Source organism: Populus trichocarpa, chromosome 10 (assembly GCF_000002775.5).
Source record: "Populus trichocarpa isolate Nisqually-1 chromosome 10, P.trichocarpa_v4.1, whole genome shotgun sequence".
Taxonomy (NCBI): Eukaryota; Viridiplantae; Streptophyta; class Magnoliopsida; order Malpighiales; family Salicaceae; genus Populus; species Populus trichocarpa.
Genome location: NC_037294.2, coordinates 13,990,449 through 14,012,709, shown reverse-complemented (window position 1 = coordinate 14,012,709; position 22,261 = coordinate 13,990,449). Strand labels below are relative to the sequence as shown.

Here is a 22,261-nt window from a genome sequence, read left to right as displayed (position 1 = left end):
ATCAAATTTGAGTTCATCATCCCTAAGCAAACGATTCTAACAAAAAAAAAAAATTGCAAGAGTTAGGAGTGCAATATATTTCAACATGCGCTAATGAACTCTGTAATTTCATAGAAAACAAGATAGGGAATCCTTGGAGTTTTGATGCTACCAGATGATTTTTTTTATAGATGATTTTTGTGGTTACAGAAATTTCATAATTGATGAAGGTCTTGTTTGGATAAGGCATCGGGGTGACACGCAATGGGGATGAATTCAGCAAAACATAATAGCGTTGACCAAGCTAGGTGCTATTTGGTTTTGGTCAAGGCAAAACATATTTGTCTCTGTTCCATATAAACCTCAGAGCCAGATGAACGTTGGGGTGGCCAATTCAGCAACCACAAGAATTATTTTTCCTTTTTGTCCCCCCTCTGGTAAGAGAGAAAATTGAAAGATGAATCTCGATCATTAGCAACCCACGAGCCGCTAAACAACGAAGGGTTAGCTGGAGCGAGACTAAACACAGTTATGCACTGGCCGTGTCAAATTCTTCAGGTGTAAGGTTGGTACAAGTATAACTGGTGCTTTAAGCCGTTGTGCGCTGGCCGAGTCAAATTCTCCTTAGCAGATACAAGCCAGAAAGTATGCTTCACCTGTTGGTGCTTGTGATTTGATCAAGTGCATATATTCCATCCAACCCTCCCTAACACGACACCGAATAGCTAAAAAGTTCAAACATCCGATGTGAAGCATTCCCAAGGGATTTCTCAAGAAAATCTCAGGGTGCCCATATATGCATTCTAAGATTTCTAAGCGACTGAAATCGAGATCAACAGTCATGGCTCGGAACACAGCTTATAAAATCGAGGACTGTAATATTTCACAAGGTAACTCGGCTAAACTCAGCAACCAAAACAAAAAAATTTCGATTTTCCTATACACTTCTTTAGAAACACTTTTACCTGGGCGAGCCAATGAGCGTGAAATAAGAAACAAAAACCATGCGGCATAACATGGGTGCTCCTGCCCCCCCGCTAGCTGAAAATAACACAGCCGAGGAAAAAAATGGTAAAATGGAACTGACTATTGTAATGGCATATCATTTACAAACCCATGTGATTGTTGGGCGCCAAGGAGTGCTTACATGCGAAGGCCATATGCCCTCACTGGTTTGAAGTTGAGCAGTTTGAATCAGTTGAATCAACCTTAATTACCCTGGTATTGTATGATCCACAAAACCTACACTTGTGGTATAGCCAGTGAAACGGTGCTGTGCCCTTCTTGTCACAGTCATTGCACAATATATCCTGCATTAAGGAAATCAGTCTTAGTATTCCTTGAAGGGTGATTATGCTCAAAGGAGAGTTCGGATAATTACCTGACAGCGATCCCGGTACTCTTCTGGAAGCTCCTCAGAAGCCAACAGCGCATCAAGCATACCAAAGTAAACCTGAACGAAAAGAACAAAGCCTTCAGAAGCGTTTATTGCACCTCATCATTATTTCATCCTCAGTACATAATACGGACATGAACAAACATTCCCACTGCATTCTAAAATAAGTTTTCATTTACAATTTCAATGGCATACTTCAATAGAATGCAGATACAGGTATGGCTTTGAAGTTAATTTTTATGAAAAATATTATTTCAAGTTTATTTTTTGTCCAAAAGAATAGCTCAGTTATCTCCTGGAACCATTAAGGCAATTCAGGTGTTTTTCAGATCTGATTACAATATCTAGAATGCTGAATTTCAATTTTATAATCTATTCATTTCCTCTAGCTTCCTTGGCAACTATAAAGAGGGTAACTGAAAAGATCCTTGCATGCGATATCTAATTCTTAGCAGCCTGCTAGTTGAGGATTGCTGGGAAGCATATCTCTCTAGAAGTCTTTTGGTACATGGATTAGAAGGATTTGGTTTGTAGATTCTGTTTAATACAAGGAAAATGCAAGCAGACAGAACAGTCCATGTAACAAGCATACCGCCATACTATTCTTTAAAGGACTATTCATTCAAATAACAGGACCGCACATCAAGCACCAAATAAGTATCACAACCAACAAAGCAAATATTATGAACAGACAAGAACCTGCAATGGCCCCTCATTCGAACAATAAAGCAAAATTCTAACCTAGTCAAACAAAACCAAGTCTCGTACGATTGTTTAAAAAATATAAGAAAGAAACCAAAAACTTTTCTAGACTGTCATTACCGCGTTATGAACATGTAAATTCTCATGATCCCTTTTTCTTTATTTGTTATCAGGAATCGTTTAAATAATTTACTGAACTCCATTTGAATTTTAAAAAGGTAAAGAAAAGATCACACAAACCATTTAGCTTTAATACCTGGAGAAGAAGAGTAGCCAGGTTAATAAGATCTAGCAATGAGGCAACGGACACTGCTTGTAAGTAATCATTAAATAGGCTCATGCTACACCATGGATCGGGTCAAATGTTTTCTAATGTAAAAAAAGAATGCCCAGGCAATGACAATTCAAGCAAACCCGAGTTAATTTTATTAGCACGCAACATGAGATATGAAATCGAAATAACTCACAAAAAGAAAAAAAACGAAAAGAAATTGCAAAGTTCAAGGCCTGATAATCTAATATTAAAGGATAAAAAAAAACAATTTCAAAAAATATAACATCGAAAAAGAAAACCAAAATCAACCCGGACAAACTTGACTAGCCCGCGATATGAGATTGGGATAAAAAAAATAGAATTTCAAAAGGACCTAGTAAAAAAAGACCAATGCTCAAAAACAAAATCGAGCTCATCTGTGTTAACTTTACTAGCTCACTCCCAAGATAACCCAAAAAAACAAAAAAATAACAAAGCTTAAGGACCAATAATTTAATATCAAGTGATAAAATTTTAAAAAAAAATCAAGGAAAAAAAAACTCATGTCAACACGGATTAACTCGACCAACCTGCCACCTGTGACATATGATTAGAATAAAAAAAACTAGATTTTCAAAAAAAAAACCTAGCAGAAAAAAAAGAGTTCAATAAATAAATATTGAAAACCAGAATCAATCTGAGCTAACTTGACTAACCCGCACTTAAAATAACATAACCCAATAGAAAGAAAAGTGAAAAAATCACAAAGCTCAAGGGCCAATAATTTAATGTCAAATGATGAAATTGAAAAAAAAATCAATTTCATAAAAAAAAAACATCGAGGAAAAAAAATTGAATCAACCCGAATTAACTCAACTAACCTGTTATCAGGGATATAAAATCGGATAACTCAACAAAAGAAAAGTAGAACAAACAAAGAAGCTAAGGGCCTAGTAAGCAAATGTCAAATGATGAATTTGAAAAAAAAAATATTAATTTTTAATAAATGACCCAAAAAATAGCTGAACTTAAATCGGGCCCGAGTCACGAGACAAGAATTACCAAGTATGAAGACAATCATGAAAAAATAACAAAGTAGAATTTCTAACTGTAAAATAATTTTAAACCCAAAAATATGGACCAAACATGGTATAAAAACAAAATGAAATAAAATAATTAGTGGCTAAATTAGAAAACAAAATAAATTAAAAAAAATGATATAAAAAAGTAATTGAAAGAATAAGGATCTAAATTGGATAAAAAAAACTAAATTAAATAAAATGTTGAGGGAAAAAAAAGATATATCAAGAAAAGTATAACAAAATAGCAAAAATAAAAATAATGGGAACCAAAATTGGATTTAAAAAATGCAATAAAATATTAAGGGATGAAATTAAAAAAAAAATTAATCAAGATAAGTATAAAACACATTAAAAAAACAATCAAAAGCAGGAGAACCAAATTGAATACAAAAATCAAATTGAATAAAATGTCTAGAGATGAAATTGAAAAAAAAGCTAAACTTAAAAAATCATCAAATGCAAAATAAATAGTAATAAAAAGAATGAGACAAAATCGATAAAGTTACAAACTGAAGGATACAATCGTTATTTGAAAGAGATGGCGCGAATTTCAAGGGCATAAGAGAGAAAAGAGAGGAAAGAAAAAAAACTTCATCTCAGCCCAACCGGATCTCCACCGTGAGCACAGGCCACACTACCAGAAAGAGGATGACTCACCACTCTCAATACCGTCGCAGATGGAGGATTTTGGTAATCGTAAGGCCCCGCATGCACCGCCCAAAAAGAGCGGGGGCTATCACGCGTTGGCACATGCATTGCACGCATCAACGACTTTTTTTTATAATATTTAATTATTTAAAATTATCAGACAACCCCTAACTAAATCCAAACATTACAAAAAAAAAAAAAAAAAAAAAAACAGAATGAAAATATGAAAACACCCTTGAAACCAACCTTAGATTTTTTGGATTTCAATGGTAGTTCTGTTATTTATCTATTTAAAAAATAGAAATGACAAAGAAGTCTCTCTATGCATGTTCACTTTTTTTCTCCTAAGGGTATGATCGTAACTTAACTGTGCAATTTTAAAAAAAAAGACAAGAACTTCTGACCAAAAGCTTATCATTATTTTGCTTTGAAGGGCAAAATAGTTATTTTACTGTGATAAAAAAAAAGTGTCCTGCTAATTTATCCTCAATCAATTTTACAATGACTAATGGATCCCCTGAAAAAAATGATTCTATCCCCGATTGCAAGATTCTTAAGTTTTTGGGATAGGAGTAAAAGTGGCATTTCATACAGTGAAACTAAAGCTACAATGTTCTGATCGCTTTTAGTTTTTTTTGTAATAAATTTTTATGATCAACAAAATAATTTTACTATAGGAACAACAAAAAAAAATGCTCAATACCTGGATAAGAGATGTAGCGAGGTTAACAAGATCTAGAAATTAGGCAATGGGCAATACTTGTAAGTAATCATAACTTTTTATGATCAGATCAACAAAATAAATTTCACTCAAGGACCAACAAAAAAATGTTCAATATATTGGAAGTATTCCTCATTAATACGCCATGTGCAACTCTAAACATCACTTCCCTTGATGGCACTCTACAATAGCATCATAGAAGAACAGACTGAGAAGATGAATCATTTTAATCTTACCGACATGTCTCCCAGAGATTTGCTGCAAATTGGGCAGATGTAGTGACTACAAGTGTACGCCTGACACAATGAAGTGCAAACAGAATTAAGTACCAGGCACACAAAAAAAAGGTACTTACCATATCACTGCAACAGGCAAAAAGTTGAAACAGAAAGGAACGGCAATAACCAGACAAAACCAGTAAAAAATAGACCTGAAAACAGGTTGAATGCATGAAATGGCCGCAAGGAAGAGCTTTGACACTTGCACTTGAAGTGAACATGTCGTCGCAGCAGATTGGGCAATTTGTTTCCAGACCTTTCTCTCGACATTTGTGGTCAGCTAGTTTCATTGCCAGGCAACAATTGCACTTCATGCAATGAAAGAAGTCAGCACCAAGCCCAGTACCCACACGGCATAAATTGCAGAAAGGACAATGATAAACAGCCCTGAAATAAATTCAGTGCATCGCAGGAAATCAAGCAGTAAGGATGAGTTCAGAAGCAGTTACTTGCATGAATTTATAGACCATTGGAGAGTTGAAATGATTGAATTGCTTTGCTAAGTTAGACCTATACCTTTCTCACCATGGCTTAAAAAATAAATGAAAAGGAAAAAAGGTCATTTACAGTCAATTATCATTGCAATCAATATTATTATTCCATCAATTAAAATGGAAGAGAGTGTAAAATGCGAATATATTTCTTGTGGTATACGATTCCAGACATGTAGCTGACTTCATATGCACCCTGTAATTATAATCGTTGAAAAAGTTGAATTTCCAAGCTAGAGAAACTACAAGAGAGATGGCAAGTTATAGATTTTGGAAGAACAAGTGAATATATTAATGATAGAAAATGCACATCACATTTCTATTTGAAATCCAGAAATGTACTACCTGGTTAAGCGTAACCAGGAACCACAATATTCTTTCATGTTTTCTGGCATCAATTAATCTGAATACCTTTCATCGTCAAAAAATTTGCAGATGCTGCAATAGTACTTCGCCATTGAGAACCCACCGCAGGAAATAGACGTGCAAACTGGTCCAACCGGCTGAATTTTCAGACAGCGCATACACATCATTTCAGATGTAGCCTTCCTGAAAGTACAGAATTAAAATACTATCAAGTTAATAGAAAGTCCAATCAAAACCGAGTATGACTGAATAACACTAAGTTACCTATCCATCGAATGGTCACTGACTTTATCATGGCAGAACCTACATGCAAATAACTTGCCACAACAAGTAGCACGTAGTTTACAATTTCTTTTGTAATGCTCACACCCAAATTCTTGTTTCTCTGGGCCTCGAAATGAAGGAGAACATCCAAGTAAGTCTCCACCATTTGAATGGTCACCAGTTCTTGCTTGAGGGGACTTCTGCTGCGCGGCTATCCAGCGGCTAACAAAATCAAATATGTTGATCAGAGTGAGTAGAAGAATAGTAATGCAGAAAACTGCAGAAAGTTTACACAGCATGAACAAACCTGGTCATAAGATTTTGAATAAGGTAAGCTTTTCTTCTTGGATCAAGAGTTGAATCTCTAGAAACTTTCCTAATCTCTGCTTCAAGCTCATTTTGATTCATCCGAAAAATATCTTTCCAGCCAGGCTTAAATGTATGATCACTTTGATCCAGACTTTCATGGAGATCAGTACCTAAACAAAAAGATAAAAGATAAAACAACAAAAATATATCTTTAAAATGTTTTAATACCAGCTAGAATAAAAAGCTACTTCCAAGAAACATCGCAGAATGTCTCAAGTTTGCAGCTTTATTCACACACAAATTGTGCCACATTCAACAGCAAATAAAAAATAAATTGATAGTGCGAATAAAAGATTGCAGAAACCTAGTGATATACAACTCTCTGATGTTGTAGCATGTGGCGTTGCAGCAAAAGTTCCTTCCCACCATTCATTAAGCCACTCACTAAACATTGTGTTTTTGGTCGCCTGCTTCCACGTGTCCATCATCCTGTTCTGCTCCTCCAGAGTGAGAGCAGACGTTACCCATGGCAACATCGATTGAAGCACCTCTGCACCTGTGGTACCAATTATCTGACCAACAATTTTGTCCTGCTCCTCTACAGAAAAATGCCTGTCAAATAATGGCCACAACTCAAGTTCTTCCCGGAAAACATGTTGATCCAGTGTTACTCTAATGGATTTGCACATCCCCTGAAGCTTTGTCGCAAGCTCATTATACTGTCTAACTGTATAGTTACAATCAGACAAATTAGCATGCTTTCCAATTAATTCATCAGCATGATTTGTATTCTTCAAGTAGTCTTGAAGTTGAGTGAGCTCAGAAAGTGCAGATGAGATATCTTCAAATAATTTCTCCTCCTGCTTATGGTCCAGAGTGTAAGAATGGCTAACATTATGAAGTGTTTCTTTAGATTCTAATGCTGGGAATACTATATCATCCTCTGCATTACTATGTGCTCTATACAAACCCCACAGCAGACGAAATCTACCTGTAAACTGCCTAAGCAAAGTTTCATTGCATTCATTTAGTTTTCCAGATTCAACATCTAAATACTCCAGGTCTTTGCGGATGGCTTTATGAAATTGAAATATGTTATCAATGGGCCGTGATGAGCAACCAATATTCGTGGGGCTCGTGTCCATTTCCCAGTTAAAAAGGCTGGAGTTAAGGGAAGGAGCAGAAGGACTAAAAGATGAGCGTAGAGATTTAGCTGCAGCAAGAGAACTAATTCCTAGATTGTTGCTACTTACTCCTAACCCAGGGACACAACAAGATTTATTGCTACAAGATGATTTTTGGGTATCAACAGGTTCTGAAGAGGGACAACCATTGCTGTCTTCCTGAGCTAACAAGTTTCCACATTTCCCTGGCCTTCTACAGTCATCAGCTCCATCTACTTGGACAAAGGAAGACTTCTCATCAACAGATGACCTAGGGCTGCATTTACAGGACTGCTGTTTAGTATCTTCCTCGGTCCCAGCCAAGATTCTCACCGGACAACAACCAATAGCACTTGAAGACAAACAAACATTTTTAGAACCACCCTTGCATGCCCAACCAGAAAAAAGTGTAACCAGTGCAGAATCTGAAGCTGGAGCTGCAAGAGATCACACTGCAAGTTAGGACTTGACAGATATGAAGCACTGATAGCATGAATACCACAGTGGCAAACCCTCTATAAAATGTCATAACGATATAAAGAGTATCAATAAAAAGGAGAGGTGGTGAATTGACTCTGGACCTGCCATGTACATATTTTGAAGAAAAGACCTCGCTGCTTCTTCACTAAGTGACCCCACCAACCACGGTAAGACACATTCAATCAATTTCAAGGGCATCACACATAAGCTTTGATAAAGAAGTTCACGCTGTCTTTTGGCACTAAAGTGCTTTCGAGCAAGTGGAAGAACCTGCCAAAGCAATATACATGTCAGATGGCTTGCCAAGCTAGCAAAAGCCAAGAGGTGCATGGCTGTTGATTTTAAATCTCAACCAATAAGCAGGTGATATTTTAAAGCTCTATCTTTCTTTTCTTTTCTTTTCTTCTTGTTCGGTTAGAGAATCCAGGAACTAGAAAATCATCTCTGTAGGGAAGACAAGTTCCACAGTGATGCAGCAATATGCTTACCTGAACTTCCTCATTTTGGAAGTGTTTCTGTATGTTGTCCATGATTTGATCAGCTTGGGAACACAGCTTTGTATAGAAATCAGTAAGGGATGTGTAGGCTCCAGCATTTTGAATACTTTCTATCAGGCACCTAAGCTTGTCAAACTGAACTTCTTCTTCTGCATGCTCCTGGGCAAAAGAGAGTTCAGCGTCTACAGCAGGGAATATAATTTTGTCCTCGGCAATACTGCAGTCATAGAAAACAAAAAACACATTTCAAAAATCTCGAGTGGTCATAAGTTTGATAACAAGACAAAAATAATATTCATGTTCTCTTTCTATTATGCTTGTCTTTGTGTCCTGTGTAGGCACTGAAAGGAAAAGGAAAGGTCCAAGAAGTTCAACTGCCTTTAAAGAAGTGCAATTTGAGGAGATTTGACCATTCAAAATCTTCCATACTTTATTGAGGAGAAGGGTTTTCTAAAAAGACAACACAACTAAGGATTCAAAAGACTGACAAGAGGTAGAATGCATAAGTCATGCAGTGGACTGTACTATGAAGGACTAATCACCCCAAATACTTATCTTTAGGCATGAAGAAAGTTACATCAACGCACTACTGATGAAACAAACAAGTTGCTGCACTTAAACAATGTTATAAGGACATAATATGGAAACACAAAAATAACTGCACCTGTGAAAGATGCAAACTTCAGCAATGAATTGCAGCCTCTTGTTGAATGAAGACAGATTAGAAAAATCTCCAGAATGCTGGATGCTCCTAGCTGCCTCGGTTATATCATTCAACTCTCTTTTAATGGCATTGTGCCAAAGCAGAATTTCATCTATTGGATGGAATTCAGTGGAAAGGGTGGCATCACAATTTAGCTCCATATATTTCCTTTTACCCATTCTAGAAGATTCACATGCACAGTGTCCTTTCATGCTTTGACACCCTAAAGTTGGCGCTCCTGAATCTTGACACCAGGCCTTAGAATTATCTTCACAGCTCTTACACGTTTCAGACAATTTTGCCCCTTTCATCCAGGAGAAAATAACCTTCATCAATAGAAGTTTGAGTCAGCTTGTTCAAGTCCATCCAAAAAAAATTAACTGCCAAATATATCCTCACCTGCCGAAGAAGTTTCTCTTCTGGGATTATCTTACACAAGCACTTGTGCATATCCTGATGCTCATCAGATGATATAGAGGAAGAAAGCCAAGGAAGAAACTCTGCCATCATATTAACAGGAATGCTGCACAGAAACTGCCATGCCAATGAGGCCTGCTCTTCAAATGAAAACTTCTCGATTAGCAAGGGAAAGACCTGCCACGTCCAACAACAAGCTGGTGAAATTCGAATTTATGTTTGACTTGAGTGTATCAAACTCCTAATGAATTATTTGTGAAATATAATTGCCAGTTAGAAAGAGAAGTCTCAGTGGCATGGATTCAAAAACTTAGAGAGCACCTTGTTCCCTGTCAGCTCACCCTGAGCAGTACTAATTTGTTGCACATAGAAAAATCTGAAAGACAAAGACAAGGCTACTTATTTCTAGAATATCTATTCAGAAGTCTTCCCTTGAGCAATGCAGATGTGCACTCTATTCCTCAGGGAAATCCTTGTGGAGGATAAGATGTAGTGTCATAATATCATATTCATGCCAAAACCATATATATCTTGTATAAAAAAGATGTTGGAGCTGGCAATTTGCTATTGGAACTTATAGACTACATTGTCCCCCTTTTTCCTGTTAAACTTGGGGGAAAATATTATTGAACAACTGAAACGAAAAGGATGGACTTCACATCATGCAGATCAAATGTCATGTGACTGCAGCATTGTTAGCCTCCCCCTTTGCATTTTTATAACCAATGGCAGTGCATAAAGACTAGAAACACATCTTTCATTGTGTGTTGATCGTAACTTCTATCAACTGGAGTGGATACTGAAGCACATTAGTCATATGCTGAAACAGAGACAACTCTCAGAGCAAGGAATGTTTGATAGCTTAAAGAACTAGTAGGTATTCATGTTTAATGTGTTGGAGGAAAATCAATATCAATGTTCAAACATGCACAGAATTTCATTGCACCTTTCAGATTCTTCTGAAATAGTCGTGTTGACACAGATTTATTTCAAGTTGAAATATACATTTCTGATTGTTAGTCAATATTTGTAATATCTTCTTGTTCTCTAGTTTAGTCAATCATTCATTACTACATCTGAAACTCTACAATCTACATGTTGTTACAATCTCCCTCCACCTGCGGAATCTATTTATCCTTGTTTTTCCTTTTTGTTCCTAAACTGTTTAAAGCATTAAAGAAAGCTCTGCACATCATGTGCGGTTAAAAGATACAGATTAAGAGAATAGGGGGAACAAGTTTAAATTCCCTTAAACCTATCATGAGAAAATGCAAAGCTATCCTTGCACAACCGATAAAAAAGAATACCTGTTCCTCTTCCTTTGACATATGCTGGTCAATTGATGTTTGAAGGGCTCCTGTACGAGAGGCTAACTCTCTACGATAGCTTTCTTCATTTTGCATGTTTGAATTGAGCAGCTCAAATAATTGATCGAAAAGAACACTCTCCCCCTCATGTTCAAGGGAGTAAGTCCGTGCCACATTCTTCACACGTATATCAAGAGCAGGAAAAATAACCTCCAGTCACAAAAAACATACTGTCAGAATCCTCAGCTAATTGTGTATAAGCTAAACCCAAAGAACAGGGAAATAATCCATTTTCAAGCACGAAATTTGTGGCTGGTAACATCATTTATCACATTAATTGCTTCATAATGCTATGAATTATGATTCTCTCAAAAATAGATAGCAGAGACCTTAAAAATCCATGTGAAAATAGTAACACTGACTTTTATACACGGGATTTATTGCCCACAAATGCTTGTTTTAACTAGTGGATGCTACCTAACTAGCTAATAAAGACACGTGCATAATCCAAAACAGCCAGCCATTGAATCTCAGTCACATCAAGAATGAGAGAGGTTAAAAGAAAGGGATTATACACCATTGAGCAGTGCAAGACCTGATGGGCCTCCTAGTGAACAAAAAATAATTGACCACATCAACATTCCAAATACCAGTCCTGTGTGTTTCAATACACGTTCCCAGGACACACTGTTTTCTAGATTTTTCAGATATTATAGACCTACAAAAGCACTGATGCTTTCCAATACCAATTGATCTGATCAGACTAACAAATTCCAATTGACAGATGACTATGGAATCCATGCCACAGTTGTTTCTGACAGCACTTTCTACCTTTCGTCAGTTTAAGGATCAAGAGTAGAAGCATGAAACTACAGTAACAATTGTCTTATTCCCGTTTCACTTTGTACTGGATCGTGAACAGGAAATGCATCAGGATTTTAAAGCTTGTACTATAGCCAAACATGTGGAAAAGAAAATTTATACCGTTATTTGACAAAACCATTTCTACTAAAAGCTACAATGCTAGTATTTCTTGCAAGAACAAGTGGCAGATTTCTCCAAAGTATACCCTTTTCATTCATCACACTTCATATAATAATATCTAGATCAACTTGTGATAAATTCCACGATAAGTTTTCAGTTCAGAGATCATAATATATCATAAAGATATTTCACAGCATAATTAATTAGAGAAAGATGGCTGATATTACTGTTGTGCAGAAACAATGATTATCAGATTATCTTACCCTCTCAACCTTCTCCATTTGGCTAAAGTTTTACATGCTTATAATATCTGTAACTTCTAAACTCTTGCCAGCTTTATTTTGTTTTGTGTCAGATGCCCCCGCCAGATTATATAGATACAAATAGCTCTCAACCCCAAAATTATCAGTGCAAAAATAACCATCGGGCAAAGCTAGATACATGATGGAATACTCTATAACTTAATTAAGAAAGGAGGGACAAGAGTATAAATGCAATGCTAATTCAATAACTGATACCTTGAGAAAAGAATGCAGATTAAAAGGGAAAAAAAGAATATATCTGAAATAATGTGAATTGATTATAGCGAACAATGCATACCACAATCAAGACAGGCAGGAAATTAAGTACCTGACAAAACATATGGAGTCCATAATCTACCATGTGATAATTAATCTAATGACCAAAGACCATGAGTGGTGACAGTTGAAGTATAATCTGATATTTCAGTTTCCTAGCATTTGAGAGGGTCTTGCCATAAACATGTGATGGATGTTACAAAAACAGTGTAAGCGTCTCATATTATGTTGTGGCAGTATCGTGCCTTTTTGAGGCTAAATTGCATGTGGTGACTCACCGACATCGTCTTCCCACTAGACAAAATTCAATCTGCAAATCCAACTAAAGTGTGCATAAACAACAAAATGGTTACAAGCTTCTCGTGACTCAAAAGATTTGACCCTGTAAATCTGAAATTCAACATTTAAGTTGGAAATGAGGATATGCACTTTGATCAAGCAACGAAAGAAAATTTTAAACTCTGATTGCAAATGTCATTGTGTGCACTAATGACAGAAAAAGAAAAGGAAAAGAGAGTAAATATTACCCAATATGTGATCAAGTAATTCCAGAAGAAATGATAGTTCCAAGTCCCGCCAAATTATATAACAAAAGAGAAATTTTAATTATATTCCATCAAGACAACATGAATTCAAGGCTCATGGTACTTGATCTACTCTAAAACCTGCTGTTTAGGAAACTAATAGGCCCAACAATACGTGCTCATTCTTAACAATCCGGTAAAGCCTTAATCAAAGCTATCACATGTAATTCAATCACAAAGCCACGTAATGAACTGCTATTGCCATTGGCGATTCAGACTCTGCCGAACCTTGTTTTGCAAGATGAAAAAATATTTAGCACCACCATGCTAGTATCAAAGTATAGAGATACTATCCATATGTATCAATGCAACCATGCACAAACCTTCAACTGGTCCTGTCTACGACTACAGCGAAAAACAAAGCACACTCTCAACCAATCCAAAATAAGCAACTCAAATTACCACGATTAACAAAACTAAGAAAATTTAAGCAATAATCACACAAAATCATCACTAAAATGGCAAATAAATTAGAAAGCAAATTCATTTGCATATCCCTAAAAACCTCCAAAACTCCACTTAATCGATTGCAAATACACTAACACGCACAGAATCTGATACATAATTGAAAAATGAAAAAGCAAACTGTGCTGAACAAACTCGGTATACAAAATTCAATCAAAGCCTCAAAATCAACAAATCTGAAACAAAAATTAGTTAAACCAACCTCGTCCTCAGCATTGCAGTGATGCTTGTATATCGAGCGAAAAAGGTAGTAGCGCTCAAGTAACGGCTTAATATCACCACCAGTGGTGGCAAAAGCGATGGCGGCGCGGTGGAGACCATCGAGCTCGGACCTAATAGCTTTATGGAAGAAAAGGAAGATAAGAATTGGAGATTTCAAAGCAGAATTTTTTAGGCAAGTTTTAGACGGTGCAGAAGGATCGATTGGATTCACTGGACCTGCCATTACCGCTACTCCTCCTGCTCCCCCTCCGTCTATACCAGAAAATGGCGTCGACATTATAGCAGAAAATTAATTAACTAGTTGGAGAAGAATCTTGAAATTCCTAATTTATCTCCTTTTGTTTCCTTTTTCTTTCAAGAGAATTTCATTTTTGCGATTTTTTTTTAATCGGTTTCTTGTTTGGTTCTCCAGTTTTCTTGGATTATTTAGTCTTTGTAGAACGGAGCGAATACAAACAGAAGAAGAAAGGTAGAATACAAAATAAGGAAGATGGAGAAGACGGGGGGCGTTTTATTATTTTAGATCGGTCTCTCTCCTTTTTTTTTTTCTCTTTTTTTTTCTTCTTTTTCAGTTATTTTAGGTATTGAATTTTTATTTATGTTTGTTTTGGAATTTTTGGAATTTTTTTCTTACAGAGATTCATCGGGTGATGTGAATCAGAGGACGTAAGCCGGATTTACTAGGATCGACGTAGGACAAACAGAATAAAATTTATATATTTCTAATTTTATTTTATTTTTTTGAATGGTTATTCTGATACTTACATTAGTACAAAGAATTTTACCTTAGTTTGTTATAGAATTAATTGCTTGTTTGTTTTTATATTTTAAAAATGTTTTTGAAAAAAATATTTTTTTTATTTGTTTTAAATTATTATTTTTGTATTTTTAAATCATTTTGATGTGTTGATATCAGAAAAAAATAAAAAAATATTATTTCAATGTATTTTCAAGTAAAAAACACTTTGAAAATCAACTATCATCACGATACCAAACAGGCATAAAAAGGAAATCTGCATTATGTCGCAGGGCGATTGTGTTTTGAAAGAAGCAAGAAGAACTTGATACTCGGGTCATTAACTTGACTATATCCAATAAGATTGATAAATTTAATAATCAGATTTAAACCGAATGGAACAACAGAAAACAAATCACAAAAAAAACATTTGTTAGTAATAAATAAATAAAATGAGTGATTGATATCATACTTGTAAAAAGAAAAAAGAAAGGATTGTTGGAGACTTGCCGCCACTTGACTGTGAACATTATCCACAACCAAAAAAACTTGATGAGTTGATTTAAACTCAATTGCAAAATAATGCAAGATAACATCGAAATAAGTTGCATGGTTTGCTAGACCAATGCCCTGTAAATGTAAATCGAACAAAACACGATGAAATGAGTATTTGTCTATATTTAACCAATTAATTCTATTTAATTAAAAGTAATATATCTCAAAAAACAAAATATAAAAAGTTCTAGATAACCCAACCAAAAATACAAAAAACAAACATAGGATGTAAAAAGCATATAAAAAAACAATGAGCTTAATCTCAAATAGAATAAAATAAATCAAATGATAGAACCTAAAAAAATACATTAGATTAAAAGAATGATAAAAGGAAAAGGCAACACCTAGCGAACGTCTTTAAACTGGGTTAATTTATCGAGAATCCTTGAAATTCCAAAATGGGGTTAACCAATAAGCTCAAATCCAAATCAACTCAATGATGAATTATGAAATTAAGTTTTTTAAAAAAAACTAAAAAAATTAGCAAAGCAAAAAAAATAATCAAAAGAATAAGAATAAAATTTGACATTAAAAAAAATTATTAACGGTGAAATCACCGAAAAAGTTACATTATAAAAATTATTTTAAATGACATAAATAGCAATTAATAGAAGGGGTTTAAACAAGACAAATTTAAATAATCAAATGAGGATAAAAATTGGAATAAGTTTCAATTTCTATAAGTTATTTCAAATAAAATAAATATTAACAAAAAAATCAAGGACAAACAAAAACAAGAGAAGTAAAAAAATCAAATGAGAATGAAATTAAAATAAATTTGAATTTTCATAAGTTATTTGAAAAAAAAAAACAAATACGAGCCAAAAGATTAAGGACAAAATAAAAAACAAAGAGATGCTAAGGGGTTGATTTGAAAAATTGCAAGGCAAGACACAAGAAACGAGGGAGAGAGAAAAAGAAAAAAGAAAACACAAGACATATCTGTCAAATCCAAATCGGAGCTCTGTTTTCTACACACGTCATCTCAATATGAAGAAGACACCGAGACAAATTTAATGATGTTCTGAAATGACATTCTTAGTTACCGGAATCAATCGCACACACCGCCTAAAGATGACGGAGCAGTTGGCACCCACCAATATTTTTTCAATCCCTTTGATTTATTGAAAGACAAAACTAACCCTTACAATTTTACCACACACTATTTGTACAATAACAAAAATACCCTTAGACCTATCACATGAAAAACTAAAACCCAAGGGTAATGAGATATTTTTATTCTGCAAATACAAATGATAGGACGCAACACATCCCTCCTAACCATATAAAGTTTTTTTTGTTTACAAGGCTAGACTGGTAACTTTATTGTACACTCTACAGGTAAAAATACAAATTTACCAATAAACAACGCCAAATAATGCATTGGTCTTAAGAGTATTTATGATAACTTGTAGTGCAATTTTAAAGGCAAATACTCGTCTTACACTGTATCAATTTAAAAATGCCACCACTAGAAAGACAATCATGCCCTCATCATTTAGGCAAAAGTTTTTTTTTTTCATGAACAAAAAAGGGATGGGGAATTAACAATTCCCATCCATGGTGTGTCTTGGGGAATAATGAATTCCCCGTCTTTTTTAGTTTTATCTATAATATATCAAAATTTATTGGTATTTTTCCAAGCAACTTTTTATTGGCTCGAGATTATTTTTACAGTAGCTTGGGTCTAGAAACTAGCCCTGACATGTTCTTGGTTGGGTAAATCAAGAAACTGGTCTGGACCCGACACCATATCCGTTAGTTATACATGTTTATGGGTTTGAACATTGTGCTTGGTCCCAAAGCCAAGTGTGTGGCCGTGCCCTTTGAATCAAGGTGTCGTGCATGGACCCGACACAACTCATGGCACACCCCACACCAGGCACGAGGCCCGACGCTATAAGCATAGTGTATAGCCCAATGCTAATGGACTAACATTGTTTTTCTTAAAAATTTTAAGGGGTGTTTGAGAATGTGGTAGCAATTGTTTTTTAAAGTGTTTTTTCTTTTAGAAATACATCTAAAATAATATTTTTTTACATCAAAATGATCCAAAAATATAAATAAAAATAAATAAATTTAACCAACTTCCATTCAAGTTGCACTCTGACACATGAGGCTTGGTTTACTTGTTGATGTTTGGAAATATGGTAACGATTGCTTTTCAAAGTACTTTTCATTTTAAAACACATTAAAATAATTTTTTTTATTTTTTAAAAATTATTTTTGACATCAACACCTAAAAATGAACTGAAAACATAAAAAAACATATTAATTTTTTTAAAAAAAAATTATATTTTTTTAAAAGTATTTTTCAAATGCAGTGCCAAACACTATCGTAGAGTGGATTTGCCAGACAAGCATACGATGTTAAGAGATTTGGATAATATTTAGGATAAAATTAAAAAAACTAGATAGATTTTTGATGAAATTGATAATTACTATACAGGTTCGAGACTTTTTGTCGTTTCTCAGGGTTTAAATCATCACCCCACGTGGCTTAGACAATTTGGACTGCAATATATTAGCTCACTGGACAATTCTCTCGAGCTAAGTTACGGGTAAAATTATTTTTTTAATATAAAATAATATTTTGATGTTAGTAATATTTTTTCTAATATAAAAAAATTAAATCACATAAAAAATAATTTGATATAAACCCATTATCTTAGCAGGGTTAAAAAACATTCTGAATAATCAATAAAAATATAGTTTAAATTAAAATAAATTTTTAAAATTAAATTTTTTAATAAATATTAAAATGATAACATACTTGATCGATTCAAATTAACTTATATTAATTTGTCAATTCGCATACCAAGACATAAAATTATGATAATCTTATAAAAAAATTACAAAACTCAATTTTTAGTAAACGCAGTGTTAAAATATGAGACTGGAAAAAATTTAATTAAAAAAATAGAAAAAAAAACCTAAGCCAACTTGAATTAAATTTCCAAACCTGTGACCCGGGTCATGGAACCAAGATAAACCAATAGAAAGCAAATCAAAACAAATTATAAAACTTAATCTATATTCAATCTGGTGCTGAAAGATGAAATTGAAAAAAAAATTGATTAAAAAAAGATACAAAAAATTACTCGGGTCAACCAACCAAACTCATAACTCGAGTCATGAGATGGGGGTAACCTCGTATAAAACAAACCAAAATAAATCACGAAATCTAGTTCTCAATCAACCCAATATTAAAGGATATAATAAAGAAAAAAAATTCATTAAAAAAACGGAGAAAAAACTCGAGTCAACCAAGTTAATCCGTTAAACTCGTGACTGGGGTCACGAGCCTGGCATAACCTCATAAAAATAAATTAAAATAATTATGAAGTTCAATTCCCAATAAATTTAATATGAAGGATAAAATTAAAAAATAAATACAAAAATCAAAAGAAAAGGAAAAGGAAAAAATATTATTTTAATTAACAACATTATTCAAGAAAGTAAACAGTAAAATCCCTTCTTCCTTTATTTTTTCTGTTGTTAATGTTAATGTTAATGTGAAAGTACTATTTTAAAAAATAAATAAAACCCAGTCTTGTAATTTAGAATTCGTAACGCGGGTGGTATCACTGAGCAAACAGGTGCCAGGTAAGATACGGATCCATAGACACGTATGGGCACTATGTGAGAATCAGCCTCCACCACGGACAATGAGGGGCCCGGAGATTTTTCACGGAGTCCACATGAGCTTCCACCGAGAACGGATAAAGGGCAACATGGTCATTAGCTTGGTCAGTCAGACAAAAACATCGCGCGTGGTGGTTCCTTACATGATTGTATCACTAGAACAAAGCATATTCAATGTGTGCTCCTTTTCATGACACATTTTGTCGATTGTGTGACATCAATGGCGTCCATCCTTCTCATCGATCTGACTTGTGTGCCAAATATTTCATATATTGAGTATTTGATTTTCTGGTTTAGTGTTTTTTTTAAAATATTAAAATGAGTTTATCTGTGCATTAACTATTTGGCACGACACTCCACACCAGGAAACCTTCGTCGTGTTTAAGCTTGTTTTTTTCTTTTTGAGGAAATTTTCAAGGTGAGGTGGCAAACTCTTTCAATTTTGAGGTTTCACTGTTTAGTCCGTCACTGGTTCATTAGAAATGTGATACTTCCGTATCTCCATCGATACTACACGTGACTGAGATCAAATAAGTAATATCTTATTTATGAATACATTAGTTTAAATGAAAGCCATTTGAAAATGCAATTTTGAATAAACTTGCTTTTAGCATGTAACAATTGATGCACCATGGATATATGTGTGTAGACAGTCCCATGTTAACATATTTATATTTATCGTGCTGCTTTTAATTATTAAATTTTTATCGAATATTTAGTCTCCATTTAAACTCTAAAAATGCACGTGTGCGTTAATACTTTTTTTAATTTAACAGTGTCACATTATTATTACCGGGGAAATTTTAAATCAAGTACGAATTTTAGCAATGCTATTTATTGTCTTTGAATTGTATGCACCTGTCATAAATTTTCAGAAAAAAAAGTCAATACAAATATTTAGTGTTTCTGTCATTACTTTAAAACAATGATTAAGCAGATAACACACGTGCATAATAATTTATTTTATTTCTCAAACAATCGAGATTTTAATTTAACTATCGCCTCAAAAATTGAATCAGAAGAGATTTTATTTCTTTTTGAGAATTAGTAGTGCTTTTAAAAATAATAAAATAATTCAATTTAAAATCTTTTTAATAAAAATAACATAACTTCGTCCGTGTGATGATTAAAAACAAGTTGAGGTTGTGAATATTTACTTACAAAAAAATTGTTAAAATGGGTTAGCACTGATTTCAAATGGGAGAAGGAGGGAGAAGAAATTAAAGAATAAAGAAAAGAAGATCTTAGAGATACATTGAAACTCCAATTATAATACCGTTTGTACCATAAAAAATTCTTGACGAAACAAATCCAACGACACCAATAAAGATCATAAAAAATGATCGAAGTGGATCACGCTCTCAGTTTAAAGGCAAGTCAGCAATTACAACGAGGGAAAAAAGAGATGAAAAAAAAAAGATTATGAAATACACCGAAGTTATGACTATGACACTAGTAGTACCGTAAAAAGAGATCACGACAAGAATAATCAAACAACACAAAAAAGATCATCAACAATGATCGAATAGGGACATACACAACAAGTGACTCACTTGCTTTTTTAGCAAAGAATGTGACCCACTCCAGTCACGTTTGATAATCTTTATATGCATGTTTAGATTTGTCTTGTTAATATCTCTTTGATAATATAAATAGTGTCATAATCGAAGTTTTGAATATGCATTTAAAATCTTTTTCTTTCATTTTTTATCTCTAGTCTATTTATTGAATTGCATGCCAACTCATTTTAACAATTTATTTGAAAATCTGTACTCATAACCTTGACTTCTTACAAGTTGTCATTCATAATTGTGACATGTATTAAACTGAATTACTTTATCAAAAAAACATTTATGTGTTATTTAACTATTTTTTTATATAAAAAAATAGTGTTAACAAGTAAAAATACCCGATATACTTTGATTCAAGTAAATCGAGTCCCAACTGAATTTCACTAGACTATTTTATATCACGTGAATGAATTAAAATCTATTTGTTTTGCATAAAATATTTCACAAAAAAAGTATTTTACAGATTCTTCTGTGTTTGTTTTTGAAGAAATTGTATATGTTTCATGTAAAATATTTTACAGAAGAACTGGTAAATTAAATTATTATATAGTCAACTTTAAAACTTAGTTTATTTATTGAAAAATATTTTTATTTAACGAAGTTTGATAAAATATTTTATAAATATTAATATATTTAATGGATGATATTATAAATAAATTATTGTTCATAAAATATTTTACGATACTTCATGAGTTGAAAATATTTTACAATAAATAAATGTATTTTAAATGTTGACTATAAAATTTTTTTTATTAATTAATTTTCATATAATTTTTTTTTAAAAAATAAACATTATGAAATATTTATCAAAAACAAACACCAAAAAATATCAAAATGTAAAATATTTTATGCAAAACTGTAAAAATCAACATTTTTTTTTTTAAAAAAAAAGAAGAGAAGGGCGCGCGCGAGAATGAAAGAGAAAAAAAGAGCACGCCTTGGAGGGGGTAGTATGGTAATTTAACTCTGAAAGGGCCGATCCGGTTGTTATCCCAAAGCAAGGCTTGAAGGGAGCACATGAAACGGACGTGTAAGGTGTGCCAATCGCTAGGTGGCACAAGACATGCCCGTGCCATCTCAAGACATGTCTCTCCTCTCCTAATACTTGGAGATTCTCGTTGCTTTTCATCCACGAGACCATTTGACTATTCATTTGTGTTATCCTAAATCGTAAAAATTCAATCTAATTGGAGGGTATCAAAATAATTCTTTTTTTCAGATGAAAAACACTCATCAAATCATTTTTTATACATCAAAACTTTTTTTTTCGATGGAGTTTTATATTAACAAGTAATTTATAGACAACTCACACAACTTTTTTTTTATTTTTTTTTAAATGATAACTTAATTGAAAAAAAATCATTCTCTAAATAAAAATAATGATGTGATTACGCGTCTTTAATTTGATCAGTGATGTTCTAGTTCTGAACAAGAATCTATAGAAAAAGTTTAAATAATCTCTGAGGGTAGAGATTATGAAAAAATAATAATGTGATACTGATAGTGTCCAACCAACAATATTAATTAGTTTATAAAGATGATGGCTTAAGACTAGAGCAATCCACCCCCTAATTGTATCCATCAGCTTTAAACACACGCAACATCTCCTTAAACTTTGATTTATTATCCCTTTTCTTCTTCTTCTTCTTCTTTTCCTAGTTTACCTGGAGGTGTATCATAACATACCATGGAACATCGCCGTCACCTGATATATACAAAGAGAGCGAAGGGGTTTGAAAACTCTCGACGAGAGGTCCTGCCGCATGTTGAGTGCTCGGCCACTCACCAACGAGACATGCATTGTCATTAATTACTAGCTGCTGCTACTTATCTTGTGCTTCGTTTGCGTCGGCCGGAAATAATTA

The 22,261-nt window shown here is 33.7% G+C and overlaps 1 protein-coding gene across 5 annotated transcripts; it reads right to left on the bottom strand.

Annotated features, from left to right (window-relative positions):
* Window positions 1-821: 821 nt before the first annotated feature.
* LOC7466888 (zinc finger protein BRUTUS) lies at window positions 822-14,372 on the bottom strand. Of its 5 annotated transcripts, XM_024610405.2 has the most exons (15): window positions 13,870-14,370; window positions 11,057-11,266; window positions 9,732-9,926; window positions 9,294-9,658; window positions 8,621-8,846; window positions 8,234-8,402; window positions 6,854-8,089; window positions 6,488-6,659; window positions 6,181-6,402; window positions 5,962-6,099; window positions 5,212-5,446; window positions 5,018-5,077; window positions 1,361-1,432; window positions 1,127-1,289; window positions 822-1,020 (listed from the first exon to the last, which is right to left on the bottom strand). In XM_024610405.2, exons 1-14 carry the CDS (start codon window positions 14,164-14,166, stop codon window positions 1,146-1,148), a joined length of 3,741 nt encoding a protein of 1,246 aa, XP_024466173.1. In that variant the 5' UTR covers window positions 14,167-14,370; the 3' UTR covers window positions 822-1,020; window positions 1,127-1,145. The 5 variants fall into 5 exon arrangements, 4 of the variants coding, with proteins under 4 accessions (XP_024466173.1, XP_024466172.1, XP_024466174.1 ...); XM_024610404.2 differs by having other exon boundaries at window positions 822-1,289; XM_024610406.2 differs by having other exon boundaries at window positions 822-1,289; window positions 9,732-9,884.
* Between the last annotated feature and the right edge of the window lie 7,889 nt (window positions 14,373-22,261).

What these genes read in the sequence shown, in the direction of transcription:
- LOC7466888 (XM_024610404.2), bottom strand. Translation starts at nt 14,166, where the DNA reads ATGTCGACGCCATTTTCTGGTATAGACGGAGGGGGAGCAGGAGGAGTA. An exon ending in TGCATTCAACCTGTTTTCAG is followed by an intron (nt 5,078 to 5,211) that starts GTCTATTTTTTA and finishes TCATTGTGTCAG; the next exon opens with GCGTACACTTGTAGTCACTA. An exon ending in AGTACCGGGATCGCTGTCAG is followed by an intron (nt 1,290 to 1,360) that starts GTAATTATCCGA and finishes TCCTTAATGCAG; the next exon opens with GATATATTGTGCAATGACTG.